The sequence below is a fragment of the Aspergillus tubingensis genome (assembly GCF_013340325.1).
Source record: "Aspergillus tubingensis WU-2223L DNA, scaffold_2, whole genome shotgun sequence".
Lineage (NCBI taxonomy): Eukaryota > Fungi > Ascomycota > Eurotiomycetes > Eurotiales > Aspergillaceae > Aspergillus > Aspergillus tubingensis.
In genome coordinates, this window is record NW_023336276.1 from 1,623,095 (window position 1) to 1,648,115 (window position 25,021).

Genomic DNA, 25,021 nt, shown 5'->3' on the forward strand with positions numbered 1-25,021 from the left:
CCATGCCTTGTGCCCCCTCCCCCCTATACCCCCCTCTAGCTGAAAACAAATCTCACGTAAAGAACTTCATTCCCGTCTGCTCTTTTACTTCCTGATCTTCGAACTGCAAAGCTTAAGTTAGCATGCGTGATGTAATAAATAAAAGGCTGACGAAGCATACCTCCAGAAAATCCGTGGCCGTGATAAGTGCCAGATATGACTTGGTGAGTTTCCGCAGTGCATCATGGTGATCTGCGGCACCTGCACCTCCAAGCTTGGCAAATCTTTTGAAAATGCCAACCATGCTTTGTCTGTTCTCGGCAAGGAAGATTCGAGTCTGCTCCAGCATCTGCTCGTTGTGCAGCCCTCGAGAGAAAACAGCGGCGACAACAACTCGGAGAACCGAGTCAAGCAGGTCATAGTATTTCCGAAGAGCATCTGGGTTATCGATATCTATTTCTGTTAGGACTATTATTTTAACGTTGGCTTGGGAGTAATTTCACTAACCGATACCGAGATCTGGGTCGGCTGCAAATAGCTGCGAGTCCCGTACTGCCTGGAACAGGCCAGTTTTCAGGACATACGTCGCACCATTCTTGGTCTGGCAAAGCTCCTGGAGGAGAGACAAGAGTGACTGGTAGTAGGACAATAGCAAAGGTGTATCTGTATAAAGCGGTCAGACATGCGGTTTTCCCCGTGTGTTTTACTCTTTCGCGATTGCTTACCACTGGCCTGAGCGTTTCTCAATTCGATAGGTAGCGACCTGATGGAGTCCAAGAAGAGGCTCAGGTAGTTGGATTGGGAGATAGAATCGGCCAACAGTCCATCCGCTTGCCTGTCCAGAGCAGCCAATAAATTCAGAAGCAAAAGGGCAGATACTCGGCATGTCTCCTGGCCAGCATATGCATCATCACAGACGGCCTCAATCAGGGCATGGCCTGCAGCTTTGATCACTTGCTGGCTCTGGAGCCTCATACTTTGATGCACGGGCTCTGTTGAGATAATACCAGCGACATAGTGTGCGCAGGTGTTGTAAAAGGTCTCCCTGATGCTCACATTTCCGTTTGCTAAGGTCACACCTCTGACGCAGACTTGGAATAATTGATGAAGCTTTTCATCGAGAACGTCGCCACTCCTGCGGGGAATACCAGAACCGGGCTTCGGAGATTCCAGCCTACTAACCAAGGTCTCAGCCAGTCGTGCCAGTTCTAAGCCTTCCGGTAGGTCTTCTTCAATAGCAATTTCTAGCTTGGGGAGGATCAACTGGAGCGAATGCAGGATGAAGGTAGCTCTCCTTCCGCCTTCAATTTCAGAACAAGTGAGCATCGTGGTGATGAGCTGGGTCCAAGACCGTAGAGCCAAATAACGATTGAACGCGATCTGGCTTGCTTGGTTTGTGGACCGTACGAATAATATCAGACTTTCGGACTCGGCCTGGAATAGCTCTTCGTCCTGAGGTCGTAGATGCCCACTCAATGACAATTCTTCCTTCCTAACCTGGACGAGTTCCACTATCTCGTCCAGGTTGTACACAATCGGAGAACTGTCCGTTTCCGGTCGCGCACAGAGGTCAAATTCGAGACCATCAAGGAAATTTAGAGCCGGTGGTTGCAATTGATGTTGAGTGTCCAGGTCTGCGAAATCGAACATATCGAAGATGGAAGGATTCACAATGGTCTCCCCAGTCTCCGAAACAGAGTTCCCAAATAGAGTTGATATTATTTCAGCTTGAAGAGTCGGAGACCCGAGCTTTGTAGCCGAGCGAATTTCTGTAGCAGCGTAGTCGAACAAATAGCTTCTGTAGAGAAGGAACTCTGCAAGACCAGCCGTTGACTCAGAGAGCCAGAACTCAGGCGTGCCGATCAGAAATCCATCCCAGGGTGTGTTTGGCCCTATGATCGGCTGACTCGCAAACATACTGAGAAGGAAGCGGCTGCCACGCATCTCGGCAAGTGTGAAGTAGGAAGAAAGTTTAGAAGACCAAAGGTGCTTCAATACTCCAAAGGCCATGCGCTTGACATGCACCAGCCAAGGGAGAATATTGCCATCCAGCTCGTCAGGGTAGTTTTGCAAGAATCCGATGACAGCATGGAGCAGAGACATCTTATCAGCAAACAGGCTGTCGGGAGCAATGTCAAGTATGTTACCGATGCTATTAAACCCAAGGAGCAGGTGAGCTATCGTAGGTCGGTCATTAATCGTGCTGAGACAGCTGTTGAGAAGTGCCAGGAGGCTTTCCCTGATAATATAACCCGGCGACTGTGGGCCAGATTCTATCTCTCTTGACTCGGGTTGCATCTGAGACACAAGAGGACGCGAGACACTGTTGAGATCTACCTCAGCACTAAGAACTTCGACGATCTTGTTCGGTGAACGCCACTTAGACAACTCCGGAGACGTGATCTTGTTCAGCTTTCCCGAGCTGGATAGCTTCTCCAGCAACGCCATTGACGTGACGGTGAGTTGCTGGTGCCCGGTGCTGCAGTAAAGACACAACGCAGGGATTATGGACAGGTTGTTGAGTATGCTATCCTCAAAAGCTGACAGCGCAGAGTTCGCCACATTTGTTCTGCTTGTGCCGGTCTGGGCCTTGATTGCCGGCCTCACAATATTGAAATATGTCGATTGAAGGTCGATCATCATGTCCATGACTTCCAAGCTCCGGAGCAAGGACTGGACGAGGACGGAGTCTGATGAGGCCTTTGCAACCTCATTTACATCTTGATGGGCAGTAGCAAAGATAGCTTTGATCACGTCCTCATTGAAAAGCCACTCCGTGACTCGTGCAAAGGGATGAAGACGAATGTAGGTGACGAATGTCGATTGCTTGATAACACTATCAGTGGATATCGTAGGCTGGCTGAGAACGGAGACCAGGCTTTCGTTGAAAGATTGCAGACATGTCACAATAAAGTCCAGGCAGTTGTAAGTCAAGAAGCGAGTCTGCCGTTCGTTCAGATCCGGAATTTTCCTGGAAAGAGCCTGACCCATGACAAAGTCTATGTAAGGTTCAATGCCTGGCATCCGATAGGACGAACCCAGGCTCTCGGGGAACGGCAAGGAGAGGTGAAAATCAGCTGAATCGAGAGCAGGGGAGATGAGCGAATAAACGAGCCGAACGAAGGCATTGGCTTGATCGAAACTCTCGCCAATCCTTTGGAAGGCCTGTTGCTCATGCCACACAAGCGGGTTGGAAACGACCGGGACTTTCCCTAGGTTGGAAGCACTCATAGAACCCCCAGAAATCCACTGGTCGATAGCAAGCCACATTTCGTTCCCATTGTGAGAGGTTCTATCTGTCATCAGGGCCGCAAGTGCTGCAAAGACGTTTGCTCGCAAATGCGTAGGGATGGGCCCACTGCAAAGCGTCAACAGCGTACCGACGACATTAAATGTAGGGTGATGAAGCAGCCAGTCTCGTATCGTAGCACTCTGCTTACTCAGATGCTCTAGCAGCCTCAGGTAGCATGTCAACATAACCGGACTCTCCGGCTCGCTCATATCAGCCGGGTCGAGTTTCCTTGACCGCAGGATTGCCTGCGATGTAGACGGCTTTTCAGTAACTCTCGTCGCGTACAGTTGAAGCTCGGCGAACATCTGTGACCAGTTCATGGACGTAGATCGTTTGAATTTCGCGGACATGAACTTGTCTTCTTCAGACAAAAACCGATGGGCCGCAGTGGCATTATCCTCGCCTACGGAGATGGAGCACAGTAACTCGCAGAAAGCGCTGACCCTGGGAACAGTTTGCCGTTTCGATGCCCATTGGAGGAAACCATAAAGGTTACCATCTGGATCAGCCCAGAATTCCTGTGCGGAGTCTGGCCGATGCTCGAACGCGAATGCCATGATCATCAAGAACGACTCAAGATGTGTTCGGGCCTCTACCGGGCCACTATGGAGGCTTGAAGTCAAGCCGTCCCGCAAAGCAGTAAGATGATCCAGTCTTTGCGAATCCTCTTCCGTCTTCAACATTCGCACCGCATCGGGCATGTTCGCTATGCATGCCTCGGCAAAAGCCTCGAAATTCTCCATTAGAAGCACCTTTGAGAAGTCCGAGCAACTATCAGTTTCAAGTGTTGCCGACGCGCTTTCTTTCAATAATAATGTGACCAGTTCACTACGAGCCGGATCAGCCCATTCTTCATCGTTCACGCCATAGCAGACGGCAAGGATGAGTTCGAGGCCTCCATCATCCAGAGCAGTCATAAACATCTTTGTGCGCTCTTCTGAATCTTTTTCCAAGTCCACACCTTGGAGAGGAGATGCAGGCCCATCGAAATCCCACCCACTGTAGACAGCGAGCCATAGTGCGATGACGGCAGAGTGGAACGTGGGGATCTTCCAAGGCTGAACGTCTTTGGAGGATGTGATCGCTGTATGCAGGCTCCTAGCATCCCTATAGGAACTAGAGCTTTCCGGAGACCCATGCTGGACAAAAGACGCAATTATGCAAGGAAGGTAGTGAATAAGGAGTCCATCGAAACGTTCGAGCTTCCGAAGGTGGTCTAGAAGTAAGCGGAGGTCCTCCGAACTGGTGTAAGGTCCTTTGAATAGGTAGCATAGCACAGCACCGAGGGATTCGTGTTGTTGCTGTAAGCTGCTGCGTTGGTATTCGAGAGCCTCCACAATGTCGTATTCCGCTGACTGACCAACAATGGACGCTTTCTGGGTTTGCTCGTTGAGGAGGACAAGCCAGTTCTCAATGTCTTCCATCGACTTCATGCATTTGCGTGTATATAGTGACGCATTCCGCAAAGGCCCATCCTTTATTTCCACCACGAAAGCCAGCATTTCCTGCATGAGAACCTGTGTCATCTCCCGCTCCACTTCGAAGGACTCCTGGAAAATAAGCCGTAGAGAGTCGAGCAAGAATTGTCGGCGCTCGTGGAATCGCATGATCGCAGCGATGACGGGAGGCCGATCCAAGACGTGAGCATCCTCCTGCGCCGCCATAAACAGCATTGCTGCTTGCAATTCATCGAGATTCAGTGCATCTGCCAGCATTAACGCTCCTTGTTGAAATTCCTCATTGATTGAGTACTCGAGGTCGTCGACGGTAATTTTACCTATATTATATCACATTGCAAGGTCAGCGCATCGATGGAAAATTCATGAATGACATTTTGGCTCATCAAACTCACCGGAGAGGACCGCCTGGCGACTTGTGTTGTTCTTTGGAGGTTTGTCGAGGAGCTTCTTGAAATCATCGATGTGAGTCTCCAGCTCGACTCGAAGACGCTCGATGTTCACAAAGGACGAAGCTGAAAGAGCAGAGAGATCCTGATACAGGCCACGAAGGCCCGTTGCAGCATCTCTTTCCTCCATGCTTGAAAGGTGTGCGCGCGAACTGCGAGGAGCACCGGCAAGTCGGAAGATCTGATGTGTTTGTCCCGGCCAAAAAAGGTCGGAGGACGCGATCAAACTTCCGGCGGTCTGAAGGCGGGCGGCGGAGCTTTCAGCTCACATCAACCTATCTTTACTTACCGCCCGCCGCGCCCCAGACAGAAAGAAAGACTTTCGGAGATTCGGAGCATCCAAAACACCAAACGATAATGGTTTTTGGGCCATTGATGATTCTAAAGGCTCTTTCCCCGCTTTACCCCTGGTGTCCCTGAGATGTTTTGAAATTCTCTAGACGGCCACAAACCGGATATGGCATTATTGCCAATTACGTAGCTCTTCTGCTCTCCTTTGACTTGTGCATCCCCTCACATCCATCATGGGCGACATTACCTTAGATGGGGCCATTGCGCTTCTGGCTTCGGAGAAGCTCAGAGAGCGCTCAGATGGGCTTGCTGGTTTGTCCTGCACATTTACCGGATTCCCTGACTGTGCGGTTCTGACTCAGACTAGATCTAAAGCATATACTCCTGAAGAATAGAAGAAACTCAAAATTGTATGTAAAGTGTTCGTGCTGCTCCGTATGTATATGCAGTGGAGTCGGACAGCTATTGACATGTTCGCATACATCTAGAAACTCCCTGAATGACAAGGCTTGCCACAAGATCTTTGAGTCATTATTCCGGTTTGTATCGGTTGAGAAGTCTCAATACAATCGGTCCAATTCCAAGGGAGCTTCTGCAAGTCGCTTGTCATCCTGTGCATCTGTCCTTCGAATCGCTGTTGATGTTTTCCTACGCAATCTGCGCACGAAGTCTGTTCGTGCAATCGTTGATCACATTACCGATACTCTACTAGGCCGTGGGAGCGACTCGCTCTTTGAACTGCTTAGTGTGGACTACGCTAAATGTTTGGTCACGCTCCTGCGCCATCCTCCTCACCTCGAGCATCTTGCTCTTAGTGAATGGGAGAAAGTCATGGACTTTTGTCTAAAAAGTATTAGTGCTCACACTGATCAGGAGGGTCTTACGATTCGAGAGAGGCATTCTTCCTTCTTGGATGGATATCTCTCTGCTGGAGGCAGGGCCTCCACACCGGCCAGATCAACTCCCATGCCCACTGTGAGTGAGAAGCCAAAAGGTGACACCAGCGCGGCCACGGAAGCTGTTGTCTGTATCCAGCTTTTGGTCGGGAGCCCAAGCGCCCCAATACAAGAAGCAGCCGAGCGTGTACTTCATGGGCTCACAAAGTTCGTGGGGTCGTCGATGATCGCTGGGAGTGGACACCAAGCTGCGTTCGCTAGCGTAAACACAGTTGTCATGAAGATTTTATTCGATCAATCTGAACTTGCGAGGTCGTCGCTTCTGGACCTCGTACCGGCAATTAAACGTTTTTGGGCAACTAAGTTTGTAGGTCTGAAAGATGAAATGCTTGTCACTGTCATGCTTTGTGCGGTTATCTTGATTGATGCCAACCGGAGAGATCCATCGGAGTTGATTGCGCGTGTGATTGAGGAACTCCTGGAAACCCTGTATACGGAGTATACCAAACGTTCTGAAAAGGAGATTTTACAGCTGGATGAATTAATGTTCCACCACAGTGGCTCTGAGCAACAGCAAGAATACTCAGCATGGCCGCGTTTTGAAGGTGCCAGATCTGAACCCAATTGGACGACGCTATGGATTATAGCCAAGTTCCTCGAACTAGCAGAGGAGTTACGCGATCAGTCGTTACTGTATCCCACATCCGGAGAGGCTGCAACCAAAAGGCAGCGCCTCGCCTCGCATATAGAAGATATATTCCGTGATTCAACGGTGTCTTCTGGAATGAGGAGGCTATATGCTCTCCAGCTAATACCTTTTCTCCCTAGGAGCTACGCCACCACCGAGTCAAAACTCTCTCTGCTCGAGCGATTGCTTCCCCATATAATGGATGATAATGCCACAACGGCTTCCTGGACGATGGTAGCTATTGCAAGGTGAGTAATCAATTAGCTTTCAAGGTAAATCTGCGACTGACACAATTCATCCAAATAGTATTGCTTGTAGCTCTGATGCAAGCTCTCAATCGCTGAGACATTGCTGGCAGCGCGCATGGGAGATGGCGTCCCATGTTTCTCTTTCTCAAGCAACAGCCAGAGCTGCTTGCCACCTGTTGAACATTATACTTCAGCGTAATCTTCTAGACTACCAAATAGTCGCGCAGGCAACAAGCTCCATGCTCACGTCAATCAATACAAATGGCCCCTCAACCATCTCCGATTCATCACTGGCATTTTGGGCGACATTACTTCGGATCACCTCGCAAATAAACCCGGGCTTAGTACCAGATGCCTCCAACAAAATTTGTTCCTGGTTGAGGGAAACTTGGGGAACCGGTAAATTCTTCCCAAAGCTGCGTTCATATCATCTTCGCTGACCTGTATCATTAGGTTCTCTAGCCGATCGGTTACAGATAGCCCAAGTTGCTATGTTCGCACGTCCTTTAGACCTTCTGAACATGCTCTTTGCATGTGCCAACAGGCCCTTCACATTACCCAAGGCCCGTTACATAGGGCCGGTAGGACTCATTGCTAGAGGTTGGCACTTTTATCTCAAGAACAAACGGCTCCTAAACTATATCTTTGACCTTCAAGGGTCGTTGGATTTGGCCGAATACTGGGAGCCGCAGGAGACTTTGTCCCTGGAGAAGTTTCCTCGACAAGACTCCAGTGACAATATCGCCCTTGATCTGCTGCAAACCAAAGTTGAAGGGCTTCTGCAGACCTGGGAAGCACTATCTGAAGACAAAACACACCATATAACTGTAGATCTAGTGCAAATAGTCACATCATCTTGTGTCACTATTGCATTATATATGGCATGTCTCCCTCAGCAACCTGCAAACCGTGTGTCTGTCATACAGCAAAACAATCAAAGTCTTTGGGAAAAGCTGTGTTCTTTCCTCGCTTCTCGAGAACCCGCCTTTATTCATGCATGCTTGATGACTCTGACTCCCCTACTTGTGCCCAATGCACTCCTCCCTCGTTCCAGTCCGGCTCTTATAGATGCTCTCTCCAGTCTGGTTCCCTCCCTCGCCAATTTACTGGAAAGCTACCGGGAAAAGCAGAAAGAAGTGTTACTCTTGAGCAGCGAAGAGGCTATGGATTTGGATGATCCTATCCTCACTACCTACGACCAATCGACGGAGCTCGTGCATATCTTCAGTAGAAATCGTGAAACATCGCACGTACTTCAAGATATTGCAATCTTACAGCGCAGCATCACCATCTATTTATCCATCTTTCAGAGGATACATGCCTCTTCCGTCTCTTCTGAACATCCCTTCCATGATGATCTTATCGAATATCTGACCGGTTTCGACGAGGTTGACATTCTCTCAGCGCAGATTTTCTTACCGCATGTATATCGCGCATGTGTATGCGATGGGGTGGAACGGCATTCTTTGCTAAGAATACTCGAAGACCTTGGTGAGAAATGCTTGCAATCATACGAGATGGAGCGCTGCGAAAGCTCTCACGTACTTTGTTTACGCATGATGGGCAGCTTTGTTGAAATGTGGACTGGCTCAGAAGATGACGATTTTCATGCTTCGGCGACCGACATATACTCTTGGTTTACTGAGGTGCTCCTAGCTAAGAAATTGGCCTCCACATCAGTACTTATCGAGTTTACACAGCTCCTGAGTGACTTACTTTCTCACAACGTCACGTATTCAAGCGGTTCGTCTAGCCCGTCACCTAGAACGAGTCTATTCACCATTATTCGAGAAGGAGACGCCGTAGCCAAGTTCTATGCTGGGGAGCTCATCCCTTCACTTTTCGGTCAGTTCTCTCTCACGGAACATGATCTGATCCTAGACGACGTGTTGGACAGTCTTCCCCGAGATTCAGACTGGGATGAAGGTATCGCTTTGCGCTTGGTTATTTTGGCTCGTCTCGCTTCCAGATGGCACACTCTGCTCCGGAGAAGCATCTATCATATGTTTGAGACCGCTGCCAAGGTCCCAAACTCACTTCGCTATGCGGAAAACTGCCTACGGGATGTTGCAGAAACACTTGGCCTTGAAGATGCAAAGCAACTTTTTCGACTGTTTTCGTCCCAAATTATCTACACTTGGACTGAGGAACAATCCGTTATGCGCATGCCTTTCAGTATCTTTGGATACAAGAGTCTCAAAGAGATGCTTATAGACGTCCAGGATGAGATAATCGGGCAGGTGATGATGCGCGCAAATGAAACCGAGGGAGCAAAGCTTTCGGCTTGCACCAATGTGCCCTTTGATCACCTTGTAGTGGACTCTTTTTGCAAGGCAGAAGCATACAGTATAGCACGGGATATTAGTACTCCTCCTGAACAGGGAAGCCAACCACGAGGTGTGGAGAACCGAATGAAGAAGCTACTGGGGACCGACAAATTTGTGTCTCTGATTGAATCTCACTTTCCGCAAATGATAGCAATCTTCTTTGGCACACTGGATCAATACGAACAGATCGAGAGGGCGTTTCTGAAGCGTGAGGGCTTTGAGGACCCGCATGCAGTCCTAAGACGTATAAGCGAGAAGAGTACTTCTGGTATCATTTTGCCTGCAAATCAGCAGCCTTCTTTCAGGGCGCGTTATCTCCTGGACGAGCTTGAGTTTCTCTGCAAGCGGAGTGGATATGACCTTGGGACCATATGGACCCCCACCTTGGCAACTTATGTTTGTCGAACGCTCTTAGAATCAATTCATCCCGCCCTTGGCTCTCTACATGCTTGCTCAGTTATCCGAAAAATCAGGATACTCGTGAGCATTGCTGGGTCCGTGATGCTGAGCGACTACCCGTTTGACATGGTGATACACGCCCTTCGACCATACTTGGTTGACATCTTCTGCGCGGAAGACACATTGGGTATCTTCTGGTACCTGTTAGAAGCCGGGAAGGCTTATCTATGTGAAAGCCCGGGCCTCATGGCCGGGATTGCGGTCACTACACTCTTGTCGCTGAGACGATTTCTAGTTGCTCCTCCGACAGAAACAGCTCAGCCTGGTCTAGTCGAAACTGTCGTGGCGAAGATAAAACTCTTTCTCGATTGGTTTGGAAGCTACCTTAAAACATATGAACCCGTTGGTCTCAAGCCTGAGAAGGATGAGCTCTTCAGACGTCTGGTTGCTTCTTCTCAGGGCATCAACCCTGCGAATGAGGGCTCTGAAGGCAGTAAGGAGGAACATGATTTGCTTCTAGAAGTCCTCAGAGACCAAAATTCAAGAACAAGCCTGTTAAGTGGCCCAATTGCCGATCACGTCATATCATTGTTATGCACCGAGAGCAAGCAATCCCCTGAAACCCATCTCAATGTCTCTGGTGACGATCAGGTTGTCATGTCACATGCTGTTGCTATTTGCCAAACCCTGCAAAAGTTCGACCCAGGTACCGAGTACAAGCTTTGGGCAGCTAGAGTCATCGGGAGAGCGTTCGCTACTACAGGCAAAATTAGTGACATCCTCTTAAGAGAACAAGATCCGAAACTTTTCGCAGTACAATCATCTCAGTCACTGCCGAGCCCATTTCATCGCTCGAAGGCTAGCATACTCATGGCGCTTTGCGGTATGCTACAAAATAGCAGTCATCTGGAAGTCGGGCTTGTTGAACGTACAATTCAACTCATTGTCAGCAATCTTGGGAGTACCCCGGAGTTTGAACCCTGCGGAAGAATAGTGCCCTCGACGCTTTTGAAGGCTTTCACATGGAGCCCTTACCAATGCCCGGAAATGCCCATGCCAACCTCAGTGGCAGAAAGCCGAACTGCCCTTATTTGGGATCCAGACGTTCCTGTTGGACGATTCGCTCGCAGTGTCGGTTTGTTTTTGTCGGACTCGGCTTCAAAAGATCCAGTCATTGGACCTTTGCGCACCATCTTGTGCGTTATACCTGACTTAGCAGTTCAAATCCTACCATACATTCTTCATGACGTCCTGCTGGCGGAAGATGATGGGAAGGTAAACATCCGCAAGACAATCTCGGAAATTTTCGGACAAGTGCTACGGCAAGTTAATGACCAGACTATTCCTCATGCACGGCTAGTGATAAACTGCATCCTCTATCTCAGGAACCAGCCGAGACCAGAGGAGTCGACCATAGTGGAAAGAGACGAGTGGCTTGATGTTGACTACGCAGAAGCATCGTCGGCTGCCAATAAGTGCCGATTACCCAAAACAGGATTGCTCTTCCTGGAAATCTCTGCATCGCGTATAGCCTCTACCTCACGTCGCTCATCCGTTGCAAAGTTTGAAGCGGCACCGGAGATATTGCATGAGATATTCCGCAAAATAGACGATCCAGACGTTTTCTATGGTATACAGCAGGATTCATCGTTGGAAGCTGTTATGGATAGACTCGAGCACGAAAGCTCAGGGTTCAAAAATCTATTGTTCCAGAGCGCGCACTACGATAGCGAGTTACAGATGGGAGAAAGCGCCAATGTCCATGGCGTCTTGAAAGCCCTCAACTCTACAAATCTTCAAGGCATTGCCAATTCAGTTTTCACCATCTCTGGCAGCTCCCGCGACACGTCGGGCTCATTTGAAAGCATGCTGCAAACCGCAAAAGATTTGCGACGATGGGATATACCTGTCTCCCCATTGAGTCCTTCACCTTCAGCATCCGTATTTCGGGCTTTCCAAAGTCTTAACATATCTGGAACGCTCAATGATGTTTTTGCTTCTATTGACGAGTGTCTTTTATCCAGCCTAGATCTACTGACCAGCACTAGTCGTTCAGCAACATCCTTGCGCACAGCGATGCGGACTTTGGGTGTAATGACTGAAGTTTGTGATGTACTGAGCTCTGCATCAACTGAAGACGTAAGCAGCCAGTGGCAAACCATGGTGGACAGGGACTCCTGGCTCAAGACAACAAGGTAGGTCTCCGGGACGATGACCGTGTGATGAATTCAGGTCTGACGAATGCAGTGTTAGTGATGTTGGCGAGATATTGACTTGTCATGAGGCTTTGTTCTCATCGATCAAAAATAAAGACTTCTTGAAGACTGCCATCAACATAAGTGATCGTGACGCTCAATTACTGGAAGTGAAGGTTATCCGTCAATCACTCAAAGTGGCGCGAGATCATGGTATCTCCCAGGCCTCCTTGAAATCAGCTGTATGCCTTTCGAAGCTTGCACACAAATGCAGCACCCTAGGTATCAACATCGAAGGTGCCGCGAAGTTTGATCTGGCCAATGTTCTATGGGATCAAGGAGAGATGGCAGCGTCGATCCAAATTCTGCAGCAGCTTAGGGAACGGAATGATTTGCATAAACAAGCTATTCCGATAAGCCGTGCAGAACTTCTTGTAACCCTGGTATGTCACAAGTTGTTATCCTCATCGGTGTCAGTATTAACATCTACCAGGGCCATCACGTTGCTGAGGCACGTTTGGAAAAGCCGGATACTATCGTTCAAGATTACCTGTCTGCTGCTGTCAAGGAGCTTAAAACCCGCTCGCTTGGCGAAGATGTTGGTCGGGTCTACCATGGCTTTGCCATGTTCTGCGACCGGCAATTACAAAACCCAGACGGCCTAGAAGACTTCAGGCGAATTGAACAACTTCGCGACCGTAAAGAAAGGGAGGTACACGCACTTGAGGACATGATGAAATCGGCCCATGGGAAAGAAAAAGAGGCTCTCAAATATCATCGGGCGAAAACCAAGCAGTGGTTTGATCTTGATGATCGCGAATATCAGCGTCTGCGGCGCAGTCGCGAGGCCTTCCTTCAACAATGCTTGGAGAATTACCTCCTTTGTCTGAAAGAGAGTGAAAGCTTTAACAACGATGCGCTCCGATTCTGTGCATTATGGCTGGACAAATCTGCCAGCACAATTGGAAACATGGCGGTTTCCAAGTATATCAGCCAAGTCCCAAGCCGGAAGTTCGCACCCTTGATGAACCAACTTACCTCCCGCCTGTTGGACGTTTCGGATGAGTTCCAGAAAATGCTCTTCGCCTTGATCTTTCGTATATGTGTCGAGCATCCTTATCATGGCATGTACCAAATATTCGCTAGCAGTAAATCCAAGGGCGGCAAAGACCAGTCAGCCCTGTCTCGAAACAGAGCAGCTGGAAAGCTGGTGGATTGTTTGAAGAACGATAAACGCATGGGACCAACCTGGGTGGCTGTTCATAATGCAAACATCAGCTATGTGCGGTTTGCCGTCGAAAAACCAAACGACAAGTACAGAAGTGGCGCCAAAGTCCCCTTGAAAAAGCTTTCAACTGGAGAACGGCTCGAGCAGGATGCCGCAACACAGCGCCTACCGCCGCCTACTATGAAGATCGATATACGCGTTGACTGTGACTACAGCGATGTCCCGAAGCTGGTGAAGTATAACCCCGAGTTTACCATTGCCTCGGGCGTTAGCGCGCCAAAAATTGTCACGGCCATTGCTAGCAATGGATCGCGCTACAAGCAATTGGTAAGCCTGTTCACCTCTATTGATGCTGATAATCAGACTAACAACCCTCAAGTTCAAAGGAGGAAACGATGACTTGCGCCAGGACGCTATCATGGAACAAGTCTTCGAGCAAGTCAGCAGCCTCCTCAAAGACCATCAGGTCACTCGCCAGCGGAATTTGGGCATACGCACTTACAAAGTGCTGCCTCTCACATCGAATGCAGGCATCATAGAGTTTGTTCCTCACACGATCCCGCTGCACGATTTCTTGATGCCAGCACATCAACGATACTTTCCGAAGGACATGAAACCAAACGTGGCCCGGAAACATATCGCAGATGTTCAGACCCGATCATTTGAACAAAGAGTGCGAACGTATCGACAGGTCACTGAGCATTTCCATCCAGTCATGAGGTTCTTCTTCATGGAGAACTTTAATAACCCCGATGATTGGTTCAGCAAGCGACTAGCTTACACACGGAGCACCGCCGCCATCTCCATCCTGGGCCACGTTTTGGGACTTGGGGACCGACACGGCCATAACATTCTGTTGGATGAGCGAACGGGTGAAGTGGTGCATATCGATCTGGGTGTAGCATTTGAGCAAGGGCGAGTGCTGCCCGTCCCGGAGGTCGTTCCTTTCCGATTAACACGCGATCTGGTCGACGGCATGGGCATCAGCAAGACCGAGGGTGTCTTCCGACGGTGTTGCGAGTTTACTCTGGAGGCCTTGCGCGAGGAGTCCTATAGCATCATGACCATTCTCGATGTGCTGCGGTACGATCCGCTGTATAGTTGGACTGTATCACCTCTACGAATGAAGCGAATGCAAGATGCACAGGAAGCTGATGGAGGTCCTCCTGTGATCCCTGGGGCCAACAACGATCAACAGTCGACCAATGAGCCCAGCGAGGCTGATCGTGCATTGACGGTTGTCGCGAAGAAGCTTAGCAAGACGTTGAGTGTGACAGCAACAGTCAACGAACTGATTCAGCAGGCCACTGATGATAAGAACCTTGCTGTTCTCTATTGTGGTAAGTTTGATCTGGTCTTCTCTCCCAAGGTTGAGAACGGAACTGACCTTCATCTTAGGCTGGGCTGCATACGCGTAAATCTGTCTTTCGTCTGGTACATCTTTCCCACACAAAATTAGAACTGTAAATATAATGGCATATTTCTTTCTTATTGTAACTATTTAAGTGTGAATTATCTACAAGTAAGCGTCATGCTTTCTTAATATGATGGTAGTCCAAGAAAATGTAAGACATGGGGGATATATATAGTAGGGTCAAGCCAATCATGTATAATGAAGTGGCCGTTATTCTGCGGGGCCGTGGCGATAAGCCAAACTTCAGGGACTTCCGCATTTGTCACCTGCCCTGCAATCCTCGAGTGTCTCGTGCTACATTCGCATTAAGGGGCCGGAAGGTATTTGTGTCTTCTTTACACAAGCATGTAGTTACTAGTAACCTAGTCCACATCTCTCAACCTCTATCCTAGTACCATCATCCCAATGTCGTCCGCCTCTGCACCCAACCGGGGCCTGGTGGTCTTCTCCGGAGGCAGTGCCGCGAATAACCTCGTTGACGTGTTCAATGCCGTGCGCGGGAGCAAACACTGCTCCCTCAGCTACATCATCCCCATCAGCGACAATGGGGGCTCCTCATCCGAGTTAATCCGCATCTTCGGTGGCCCTGGTATAGGAGACGTGCGCAGTGAGTCACATACCAACGTCCGCTCTATCCCACATCTCTAACCAACCCAACCAGGCCGCCTCGTCCGACTGATCCCCGAATCGCCTCCCAACTCTGAACGAGCAGCCATCAAAGCTCTCTTCAACCACCGGCTCCCAGCCGACGCCAGTCTCGCTCACGCAGAATGGCACTCCATCGTGGATGGCACCTCCACCCTCTGGGCCGCCATCACCCCAGCCAAACGGGAACTCATCCGTTCCTTCTTCAACCTCCTAAACCTGGAGATCCTGAAGCGTGCCCGTCCCCCAACCTCCACCTTCGAATTCACCTCCGCCAGCGTAGGCAACCTCTTCCTCACCGGAGCCCGCCTTTTCAGCGGTAGCTTCGAAAGCGCCATCTACCTCCTAGGCAGCATCGGCGGCGTGCCCTGGGACCTCGTCCGAGTCATCCCAGCCATCAACTCCAACTTCTCGCACCACATCTCCGCCTCTCTGGCCGACGGAACCATCATCGTAGGTCAAAACAGCATCTCCCACCCCTGCGAAGCCATCCCCCTTCGCTCTCCACGCCCCCTCCTCGCAGACGACACAGAAAACTCTCCCCTCCACCACCCATCATCAACACCAACACCACCCTACTTCGAAGACGACGACCACCCCCCAGGCTTCCTCCCCACCCTTCGCCACAAAAACATCTCATTCAGCAAATCAGATACCCAGGACCTCCCCTCTCGCATCTCCCGTATCTGGTACATCAACCCTTACGGCCAGGAAATCCAACCGCCCGCTAACCCCCGCGTCATTGAATCTCTCCACGATGCCCAAGCTATCATCTATAGCATCGGCTCTTTGTACACCTCCATCATTCCCTCTATTATTCTCCGTGGCGTCGGCCAAGCTATCGCTACCGGCCCAGCGAGGCATAAGATCCTCATTCTGAATGGGTCTCTGGATCGCGAGACGGGGCCGTCTCATGAGCCGTTCACGGCTTCGGACTTTGTAGAGGCTATTACCCGAGCTGGAGAGGAGAGTCGGGGTAGGTGTCCGTTGAATATGGATCCTTCTGCTGGTGCTGTGGAAGATGGAGACAGAGGAAAGGAAGAGGAGCGACTCCCGTATTCGGCGTATGTGACGCATGTTCTGCATTTGGATGGTCCGGGTACACCCCGTGTTGATAAGGATTGGCTTGCGGAGATGGGGATCGAGACGTTGCGGCTTTATGGGAGGAAGATTGTTGGCGCTAATGGGGAGGATGTGGGCCTTGGGATGCGGTATGATTCGACGGCGTTGGTGCAGGCGCTGGAGGTGGTGCTGGGGAAGAAAGGGGATGCTATGTTGAGGGGGAAGGATAGGAGTGGGATGAGTCGGAGGAATACACTGGATCCGGGGCGGAGAGACTGAAAGGAAGAATGGAATAGTGTAGAGATATTATTTTGGGTATGAGAGAACAAAGCTACAAGCGATTACTGATTTATTGAGATTATTTGTATATTTATATTGCTTGTTCTTAAGATCATGATTAACACCACCATAGAGACACCTCGATTACTCTGACATAGATGATAGATGATAGTCCGTGAATCCGCTGGACGCCGCCCAATGCTTCACGAACGATTTTCGACATAATACAACTCGTAGAAGAAGATCCAAAAAGATGAGATGAAAAAGAAAGGCCATACCGTTCCCAAAAAGAACGACGAAGTCAGCTAATATATACAGTAAAATGGTGAAGGGTGGGGAGAAAGGATACGCCCATGCACGTCCACTAAGCTCGGGCAGATGGTCTTGGTTTCCAATTCTGACGGTTGAAGCTAACCTGGGGAGACCGGCTCCCTTGGGGAAGGCTTTTGAAATCAGGATAGAGACTTGGTCCGATGTCCATCAGAATGGCCTTTTGTGGTTCTGCTGCCACCGAGCCAGAGGCTCTTGCACGGTTGATGGGCGAACGCGCGTTTGGGGGCGTCAGCGTGGACTTTTGTTTAGTAAGATCCTTGATTATGTCTCGGAGTTCGTTGTCGTCCTTCGAGATCTGAGCGCGGATAAAAGCAGGGTGAGAAGTTTGAAGTGCGGACATGACTGACGGTCGTGGCGTGTACTCGTATTGCTGAGGGTTGGGTGGTGAGATGGGAGTGATGGTGGGATCGAGGAATGCCTTTTCGTTCTTGTCCAAGAGCTGCGCGACGTCAAGACTCTCACCGTGGGGAATCTTGTGCGGGTGGGATGGGGTTACACAGTCCATATCAACCTCTTTTCGCAGGACGTGGTCGATGTCCACGGCTGAAAAGTAGGCGCAGGACTGGGGAAGGTCGTTAATCCCGACTTGCTGCGAGAACATCGCGCGGGTCCACACATTGGCAACCTGCAATGCCAGCGCAGCTCGATACTTGTCTTCGTCTTTGACTAGATATCTGATTTCGTCATGGACAGTGATTGCCAGACGAGCGGCGATGTTGAAGCGACGAATGAGGTAGTCCATGGCGACAATCAAGAGATGGAGATAATCGACGCCAGACGACTGAATGGCCCAGTTAATCCTCGATGTCATAAAGCTTCCCTTGTTGATGAAGCGCCGCATCAGCGCTTCAGTGATTCCGGCTCCTAGCGTAGGCGTTCTGGGCCTCTCTTGCTCAGCGAACTCCTCCAGTTTGTTGAAGACGAACGACTCGGTCCCGCCCCTCCAGAATGGACCTTCGCAGAGTATACGACGAGTCGTACGAGTACCCTTCGTCTCTTTATATAGTTTTGTTGCAACCTCCTGGGTCTGCCTTTCTGACATGGACGGATTAAACTGACGCAGCAAAGTAGCGGCGAATTTGACGCCAGCTCCATAGATACGTCCATAGTTAAAGACCTTGGCATCGTTACGTGAGATACCCAGGATCTGGGCAGTGCGTGAGTGCATATCCGTCCCTGCTGCCTTCGATCCTTCCAGTGTCATAAACCCGATGGCGTTGCCGCCGTGGATCTGGAACTGGGCATCCCCAACAAGACTGGCAATCCATAGTTCCTGAGAATCGACATCTGCGCCGACAAAAGAGTAGCCAGGCGGAGCTTTGATCATGGCCTTGAGCTCAGACCCGACACGGTTCCCTTTCGCATTACTGGCTGTAAGCCATGTGTTTTCCACTGCCCTTCGGGTGATGGTTCCCATTGGAATGATCTGTGGCAAGATGAACCCGAGTCGGTGGTCTGTCTTGCTACGCGATGCCAGGTCTCGCACTTCGTCCTCGTAAACTACAATTTGGCCCATGATACGGTCACGAGCACTGATCCAGTAAGAGCAGGATGCATTCATCTCTAGCGCCTCCTTGGCGAGGGCGTACTGGGATGAGAGCGTTCCACGTTCAAAGTACTGCATGTACCCTTTCGCTAGAGGGTTTGTACACCGTGCTTGAGGCCCATCCTTGTGCGGAAGCTTGAAGTAAACATGTTTTCTGTCATTCTGCAATTCGGGGTTCTTCTCCTCGGACATGTCGCATAGAACGACAGGCTGGTTCTCATAATTCTTGACAAGCTCGCGTGGGACTTTGAAAGTCCACCCATACTTATCAGACCATGTCAAAGGGTAACCGTCCCAGGACAGTTTGAGAAGTATAGGCGCGATACGAGTACGCACAGATAAGTTGATGTCTGATGTGTTGGTGGCAAACAGATCTTTATACCATTTCGGCATACCCGGCTTCTTCTGCCTGGCAGCGGGTCGCGGAGGGTCGCCTTTCTTCTTTCCTTTGACCATCTTCACCTCCTGGCCGGACCAGTCCAACTGCCGCAGCCAGGGATCATTCGTATAGATGTCCGGAGAGTCCTTGACTTTCAAAGCTTCCTCGCAAAGTTCGATCATTTTTCGCTGAACATCCTCAAGACGCTGGTGATAGGTTGCCTCCGCATTGGTGATATACTCCTTCCAAGTCTCATTCACTGGCAAGATTACCGAAGAGAGATGTCGAAGGGCGCCAAAGCTGACAGGGTGCGGGCAGACTTCAAGGAAGTTAGGGAATACCTTCTTGTACACTCGGTGGGTAATGGCAACATCCGCTGCACAATAATCGAGCAGTTCCTCCAACTTCCCCAGGATTCCATCTCTGTCAAGTTCACCGAAATAGTCACGTTGCGCCTTGTCAATCGTAACATCGCAATGAAACTTGGCCACGTCACGAAGCGAATTCACCGAGCTCCTTCCTACCCAGAGTTCTTCTTCCTCATCACTGAGCATCTTACTTTCTAGTAGGGCTGCCAGCTCAACCGAGTTACTCTCGCTCGCGATCTTGTTTCTCAAGTCCCTATTCTTCTTGTGCCGCATCCAGGTAGGTCTCTGCTGTGAACACATACCATTCACAGCCACGTGAAGGGACATGGTATCAAGAAAGAAGTTGCGAGACTGGGCCATATCATACTCCTCAAGAACGCGAGCGCGATCATAACCAATATTATGGCCCACGACAATTCGCGGCTTCGATGGGTCTCCGAGGGGAACGAGCTGGACCGGGTTTTCCGACTCTCCTAATAACCAGGGCGATATCCAAGCGTACCAAGCCGTAGGACTAACAGCGCAAGCCATAACAGCAAAAGAATGCTCCTTGTACATGACTTCCGTGTCGAACGTCAACATGGCCTCATTCGGTGCATCAACCGCTTCCCACGAGCCGTCGCTGCTGTACTTTGTCCATCCACTGCGTTTTATCCATTTGCGCGGCTTCTCCGGAGAGTTCACCACGGCGTACTGTTTGGAATAGGCGAGATAGGGCTCCGATGCATCCATTCCTAGTTTGTAGAAATGCTCATCAAGCGATTGCCCTTGAAGGGCGGGCATGTCAAAGGCGATGGGCTCCGCGGCATCTTGTGACTTTCCGAGTAAATCGTGCCTTGACAAATGTTCCTTTGACAAAGCGACCAAGCTTGGATCTGGCGGTTCTGCTTTCTGAAGAAATACTTGGGAGTAGACATGGTCGCTTAATTGTTGGACTCCGATCTCGTTGAATCTAGCGGAAGCGGGGACTGCGAAATCAGTATATAGGGCTTTCGCAACTCAAAACAGCTGAAACACCCACCTGCAAGAGAATCCCGTTTAGGTGCCTCATTAGAAGTATGCGCTACAGACTGTGTCGCAAGATACCTTGCTAGCAATGATGAAGATTGTGGCCGTACGATGCGTGGCGAGCGCAATCTCTGCGAACAAAAGCGTAGGACATCCCTACGACAGGGAGTGCAGGGATGACTCCAGAGCATTTTCTTCAAGAATTATAGAAAGATGATTATCCCCATGACATGGTAACGTAGGCGTCGCAGCCAATGCTGCGTGATAGTAAATGCGACGAGAGGGACGCCGGCTTTCCAGGAGCGCTCGTACTTTCTTTCCTATCGCGGAATAATCCCAGCGTCATGATGGAAGATTCTCGGATTATCCTCCCTCCGGATAATCGTCACCGCCTACTCCAATGGGCAGCCGAGTGTTATCGGGCATCGATAAGCCGCCAACTATTTCTCCGATCGCCTCGCCTCCCCTCGTCACCTTAACTGCACTTCTCGCTTACCTGCGCTACGAGCTTGCTCAGTACTGTCTGGGAGATGAAGCAGCAAGATTTACACGCTGAGGTACAGGATTTTCTAGTCTCTTGACATATCGCCACAACCACAGAGCACTTCTCAGCGCCTGGCTGCTCTTACGGAGTTTACCCTCGCTCCCTCACTAGTCCCGACAGTACGGATCCAATCGACTCTCGAAGCACTGATTAAAATGGATAGCGCATCTCCCAGGCGTCGGGCTTCAGCTGCTCGTCACCTTTCCTTAGAACCCTCACCCCCGGCTCATCGTCGGCTATCTCACGAAAGCATAGACGCGCTAGAAGCCTCTGGCCACCAAAAGAAGCGCCGTCGTACCAGTCATTCTGGACGACAGGAGAATGCGCCCCCGGATGCAGTTGACCTGACGGCGGCAGAGGATATGGACCCCGTGTCAAGGACACAAGCCAAACAACGAGCAGATGTTATCCTCGCACAGCAGTCTTTAGATCATAACAAAGGGGAGTCTGTTCTTCTTGCATACAAGTGTCCCGTCTGCATGGACACCCCGGTTGATGCTACCAGTACTGCATGTGGTAAGTTTGTGTTGCGAAATTGCGCGCTACCTAGCTGACTCAATCAAGGACATCTTTTCTGTCACAAGTGTATTATGGATACCTTGAAGTTCAGCGAGGCACAGCGGTCGGATATGTCTGGAAAGGGGCCCCGGGGCACTTGTCCCGTGTGCAGAAAATACCTCTCGCGCAACGACTTGCCTGGACCGAAGAGGAACCTCGTACCACTTCAGATCAAACTTACGACTAGAAAGAGGACGACAGAGACCGCACAATGAACAGTCATTGTCATTATCAGTCCATGACCTTTCCATTCAGCAACTCCCAATTCGCTTTCGGAGCATCATGGGTTACAAAAGGGAAACGCGACGACTTGAAGATATGGAAGTGAATGTATAGCTGCCATTCACTTCCTCGCATCATGGTTATCGGGCCAGTTACCTCTGTGTTGAAGACCCTGCTCTTGTGGAGTATCCATGAGGGATAACACCGGTGACTTCAGCTTGGTGGATTCTAGAAACCTTGGCTTGAACCTGGAAAAAGGGACCAAGGCAATATTCGCCGTGTCACGGCGAGATTTGTATTAATCCGACCAGATCGGTACAGCGAGTGTCTCGTTTTAGGCGTTCTCGGCATACTTTAGCATACTGTGTGTGGAAGACAAACCCTGGGGCGTGGCCCGGAGGATACCACGGCTCTTGCATAGACTAAACCGTCGCGCCCGGGCTTTGAAGAATAAGCTTACAGAAGCCAAGACTGATCGTGCAGTAGTAGCTTGTCCATCCACTAATGAGATGAAAACTTTTCTACTCCGTATTTTCCCTTCCAATTCTGGTGTAAGCAACACTCTGTTACTTTACTATTTGTCGATCTTTAAAGAATGCGGATTTCCTTGCCGATGGAACAACCAGTTGGGTCCGTGTCCCGCGGCGACGTCATTCCCCCGCGAAGGAGAATAACGGATTAGCGCTCTTTCCGTCTTAGCCATCTTTCCCTTCTATTCTCCTATTCAAAAGCTTATATCCACTAGCCTTTGCCAGCTCTGTGTTACTTCCATCCCACCTCTGTAAACCAGTATGGCATATGTCAATGCTTGCGAGTGCCGTTTATTGCTGGCACCGACTCACCCTTACTGAGTGCCTCTACTACACCCACGAGCAGCATTGATTACATCGCAAGCATGAGTATCTACTCGCAGGATCATGCGCAGTCGGCAGCGGGACTGCAGTCGTCTCAAGACATAGCTGATATCGAGGCAAATCCACGGACCCCCAATCCGCCCATATCTCCAACTTCTAAGGTGCCGCCTTCGCCTCCCCCTGAAACTTTCACCACGGCCGCCAGGCTCAACTCCCGTGAAACTGTCCGAAACCGACTTCGACGCTCCACCACCGCTCGCTCATACTATCGCGAAGATGGCGCGCTCGATCCGAACTGGCAGCCAGGGACGGAACCAGGCATCGATCCAAGCCAGCCGCTTCCTGCTTATAGCACGGAATGGATGGCCTCAACGCCCGCAGAGCTATTGGGAACAAGTGAAATCACTGTTGTGGACTTTTCGCAACATGAAATGAGGCAATATGTTCTGGACAATGATACCCTTGAGCCGTTTCTTGCGCGGGAGAGAGAGCCTTGGGTACAATGCAGATGGATCAACGTCAACGGACTCAGTTGGGATGCTATAAGGATCTTGGGTAACGAGAAAGGCCTGCACAGACTCGCGGTCGAGGACCTGATCAATGCAACAAATCGCACCAAAGTTGACTGGTACTCCGATCATGCATACATTGTGCTAAAGCTCCAGAAATTGATAAAACTCAAAGAAGATGACAGTGATTCTGAGGATGAGGAAGATGAAGATACACACTGGACGAATGAGCGCAAAAGTTCGGCAAGCAGCATTTCCCTGAGAAGGCCAACTAAGAGAACACTTGTGTTGGAAGCATTGAAAGACCTTTTCCGGCCGAAAACCCGCGAGGACAGCTCTGATGAACAATACCCTGGAAAGGATGCCCCCTCAGGCAGGGGGAAGTCTACTTCCAAGGCATCTAATATTGATGATGGTGCCAACGTTAGGTTCACGCCTCGTAGCATCCAACGTTACCGAGGTGGCCCGAACGAGGACCGGATAGCCTTCATGGAGCGCCATGCTATACTGGCGGCAAAGGGACTCTGTGTTACTCTGGAACAGGTCTCAATTTTCTTGCATGCGGATAACACGGTGACTTCCTTTTTTGAAACGAGTGCCGATGATATTGAGGGTCCAATAGTCCGACGTCTCAGCACCCCGGAGACGATGTTGCGCCAGTCGTGTGATGCTAGTATGGTCGTGCAAGCCATTCTGGATGCTATCATAGACTTGGCCATACCAGTGACCACAGCTTATCAAGATGCTATTGGTGACCTTGAGCTCGAGGTACTGACAGATCCAGACGTGGATCAGTCCAAAAGCTTGTATGTCCTCACTTCAGAAATTGCAATCCTCCGAAACTGCATGCAACCAATCGCGACTGTCATCAATGCCCTTCGTGACCACCGGTCCGACCCTGTGCATACTCCTGGCCTGGGAGTGTTGAGGAATGTCGGGACCGCGACTCCTACAAATGATTGGAGTCCATACATTGGAACGGCCACACCAAACCTGAAAAGCCTGAGCGGATCGAGCGTCTCCATCAGTCCAATGTGTCATACATACTTGGGAGATGCGCTAGACCATTGTATAACCATAGTGGAAGGATATGATCAAATGAGAAGGGCTGCTGACAATATGATCGACCTGATCTTTAATACGATCGGTGAGTGTGAATCATGCCATCGGGATTTCGTCCGAGGCTTACAGTATTTAGGCGCTTATCAGAACGAGAGTATGAAGCAACTCACCATTGTGACATGCTTCTATCTTCCACTTACCTTCCTAACGGTGCGTGTTTCTTCGCTTGCATACAATGCTTATCTGACTGTAAATCAGGGCTACTTTGGCATGAACTTCACCTCCTTCGCTGGCATAGAACATAGCGATGCGTATGTCTATCAGTCCGTCATGTAGCAATGGCTAACTCCAACTCCAGATACTTTTGGATGATTGCCGTTCCTTTTGTGTTCGTCACAACCATCTTCTTGATGTAAGTCTTACTTTGGCGTCAGTGAATAGCATCACTAACCCCCCACAGGCGCGACAAGCTGCAGCGTTACTTGGTGTTGCTTGCCCAGAAACGGCTGATCACCAGCTCTAGGAGGAGCAGACAGAGAAGGAGGGCCAAAGAGAGGGCATAGCCTTATCATCATCGGTTAACTATCATGCTTGTAGATCCTCAGTCGAGATATTGTATACATTCACATAGACATAATGATCACGATACAAAGCTACTAACATCAAGCGGAAAGTCGGAGCGTTTAGTAAGTCTATTTTGGCTACTACCAGACCAACAACGTGACCACAGACATGGTATACCTGCTCACAGAGTGATGCGCAATAATCGTACAATTACCAATAATCACA

At 50.0% G+C, this 25,021-nt stretch overlaps 6 protein-coding genes across 6 annotated transcripts; 4 read left to right on the forward strand and 2 right to left on the reverse strand.

Annotated features, from left to right (window-relative positions):
• Positions 1–52: 52 nt before the first annotated feature.
• On the reverse strand, positions 53–5,307 carry AtWU_01131 (nuclear pore complex Nup192/Nup205 family protein; the record flags this gene model as incomplete). Its single annotated transcript, XM_035496246.1, has 5 exons — positions 53–103; positions 161–432; positions 487–642; positions 705–5,048; positions 5,124–5,307. The coding sequence occupies 5 exons, from the start codon at positions 5,305–5,307 to the stop codon at positions 53–55; spliced, it is 5,007 nt and encodes a 1,668-aa protein (XP_035352139.1).
• A 394-nt stretch (positions 5,308–5,701) lies between these two features.
• On the forward strand, positions 5,702–14,867 carry atmA (DNA-binding protein kinase TEL1; the record flags this gene model as incomplete). The annotated part of the gene is made up of 9 exons (XM_035496247.1): positions 5,702–5,780; positions 5,836–5,878; positions 5,957–7,300; positions 7,359–7,699; positions 7,754–12,221; positions 12,274–12,664; positions 12,715–13,776; positions 13,829–14,789; positions 14,848–14,867. 9 exons carry the CDS (start codon positions 5,702–5,704, stop codon positions 14,865–14,867), a joined length of 8,709 nt encoding a protein of 2,902 aa, XP_035352140.1.
• A 401-nt stretch (positions 14,868–15,268) lies between these two features.
• On the forward strand, positions 15,269–16,849 carry AtWU_01133 (gluconeogenesis factor YvcK family protein; the record flags this gene model as incomplete). The annotated part of the gene is made up of 2 exons (XM_035496248.1): positions 15,269–15,470; positions 15,525–16,849. 2 exons carry the CDS (start codon positions 15,269–15,271, stop codon positions 16,847–16,849), a joined length of 1,527 nt encoding a protein of 508 aa, XP_035352141.1.
• Positions 16,850–17,213: 364 nt separating this feature from the next.
• On the reverse strand, positions 17,214–20,674 carry AtWU_01134 (DNA-directed DNA polymerase gamma MIP1; the record flags this gene model as incomplete). Its single annotated transcript, XM_035496249.1, has 2 exons — positions 17,214–20,443; positions 20,497–20,674. The coding sequence occupies 2 exons, from the start codon at positions 20,672–20,674 to the stop codon at positions 17,214–17,216; spliced, it is 3,408 nt and encodes a 1,135-aa protein (XP_035352142.1).
• Positions 20,675–21,182: 508 nt separating this feature from the next.
• AtWU_01135 (uncharacterized protein) lies at positions 21,183–21,800 on the forward strand (the record flags this gene model as incomplete). The annotated part of the gene is made up of 2 exons (XM_035496250.1): positions 21,183–21,543; positions 21,592–21,800. The coding sequence occupies 2 exons, from the start codon at positions 21,183–21,185 to the stop codon at positions 21,798–21,800; spliced, it is 570 nt and encodes a 189-aa protein (XP_035352143.1).
• A 902-nt stretch (positions 21,801–22,702) lies between these two features.
• On the forward strand, positions 22,703–24,795 carry AtWU_01136 (putative CorA family metal ion transporter; the record flags this gene model as incomplete). The annotated part of the gene is made up of 5 exons (XM_035496251.1): positions 22,703–24,317; positions 24,369–24,442; positions 24,491–24,543; positions 24,591–24,644; positions 24,693–24,795. 5 exons carry the CDS (start codon positions 22,703–22,705, stop codon positions 24,793–24,795), a joined length of 1,899 nt encoding a protein of 632 aa, XP_035352144.1.
• Positions 24,796–25,021: the final 226 nt, after the last annotated feature.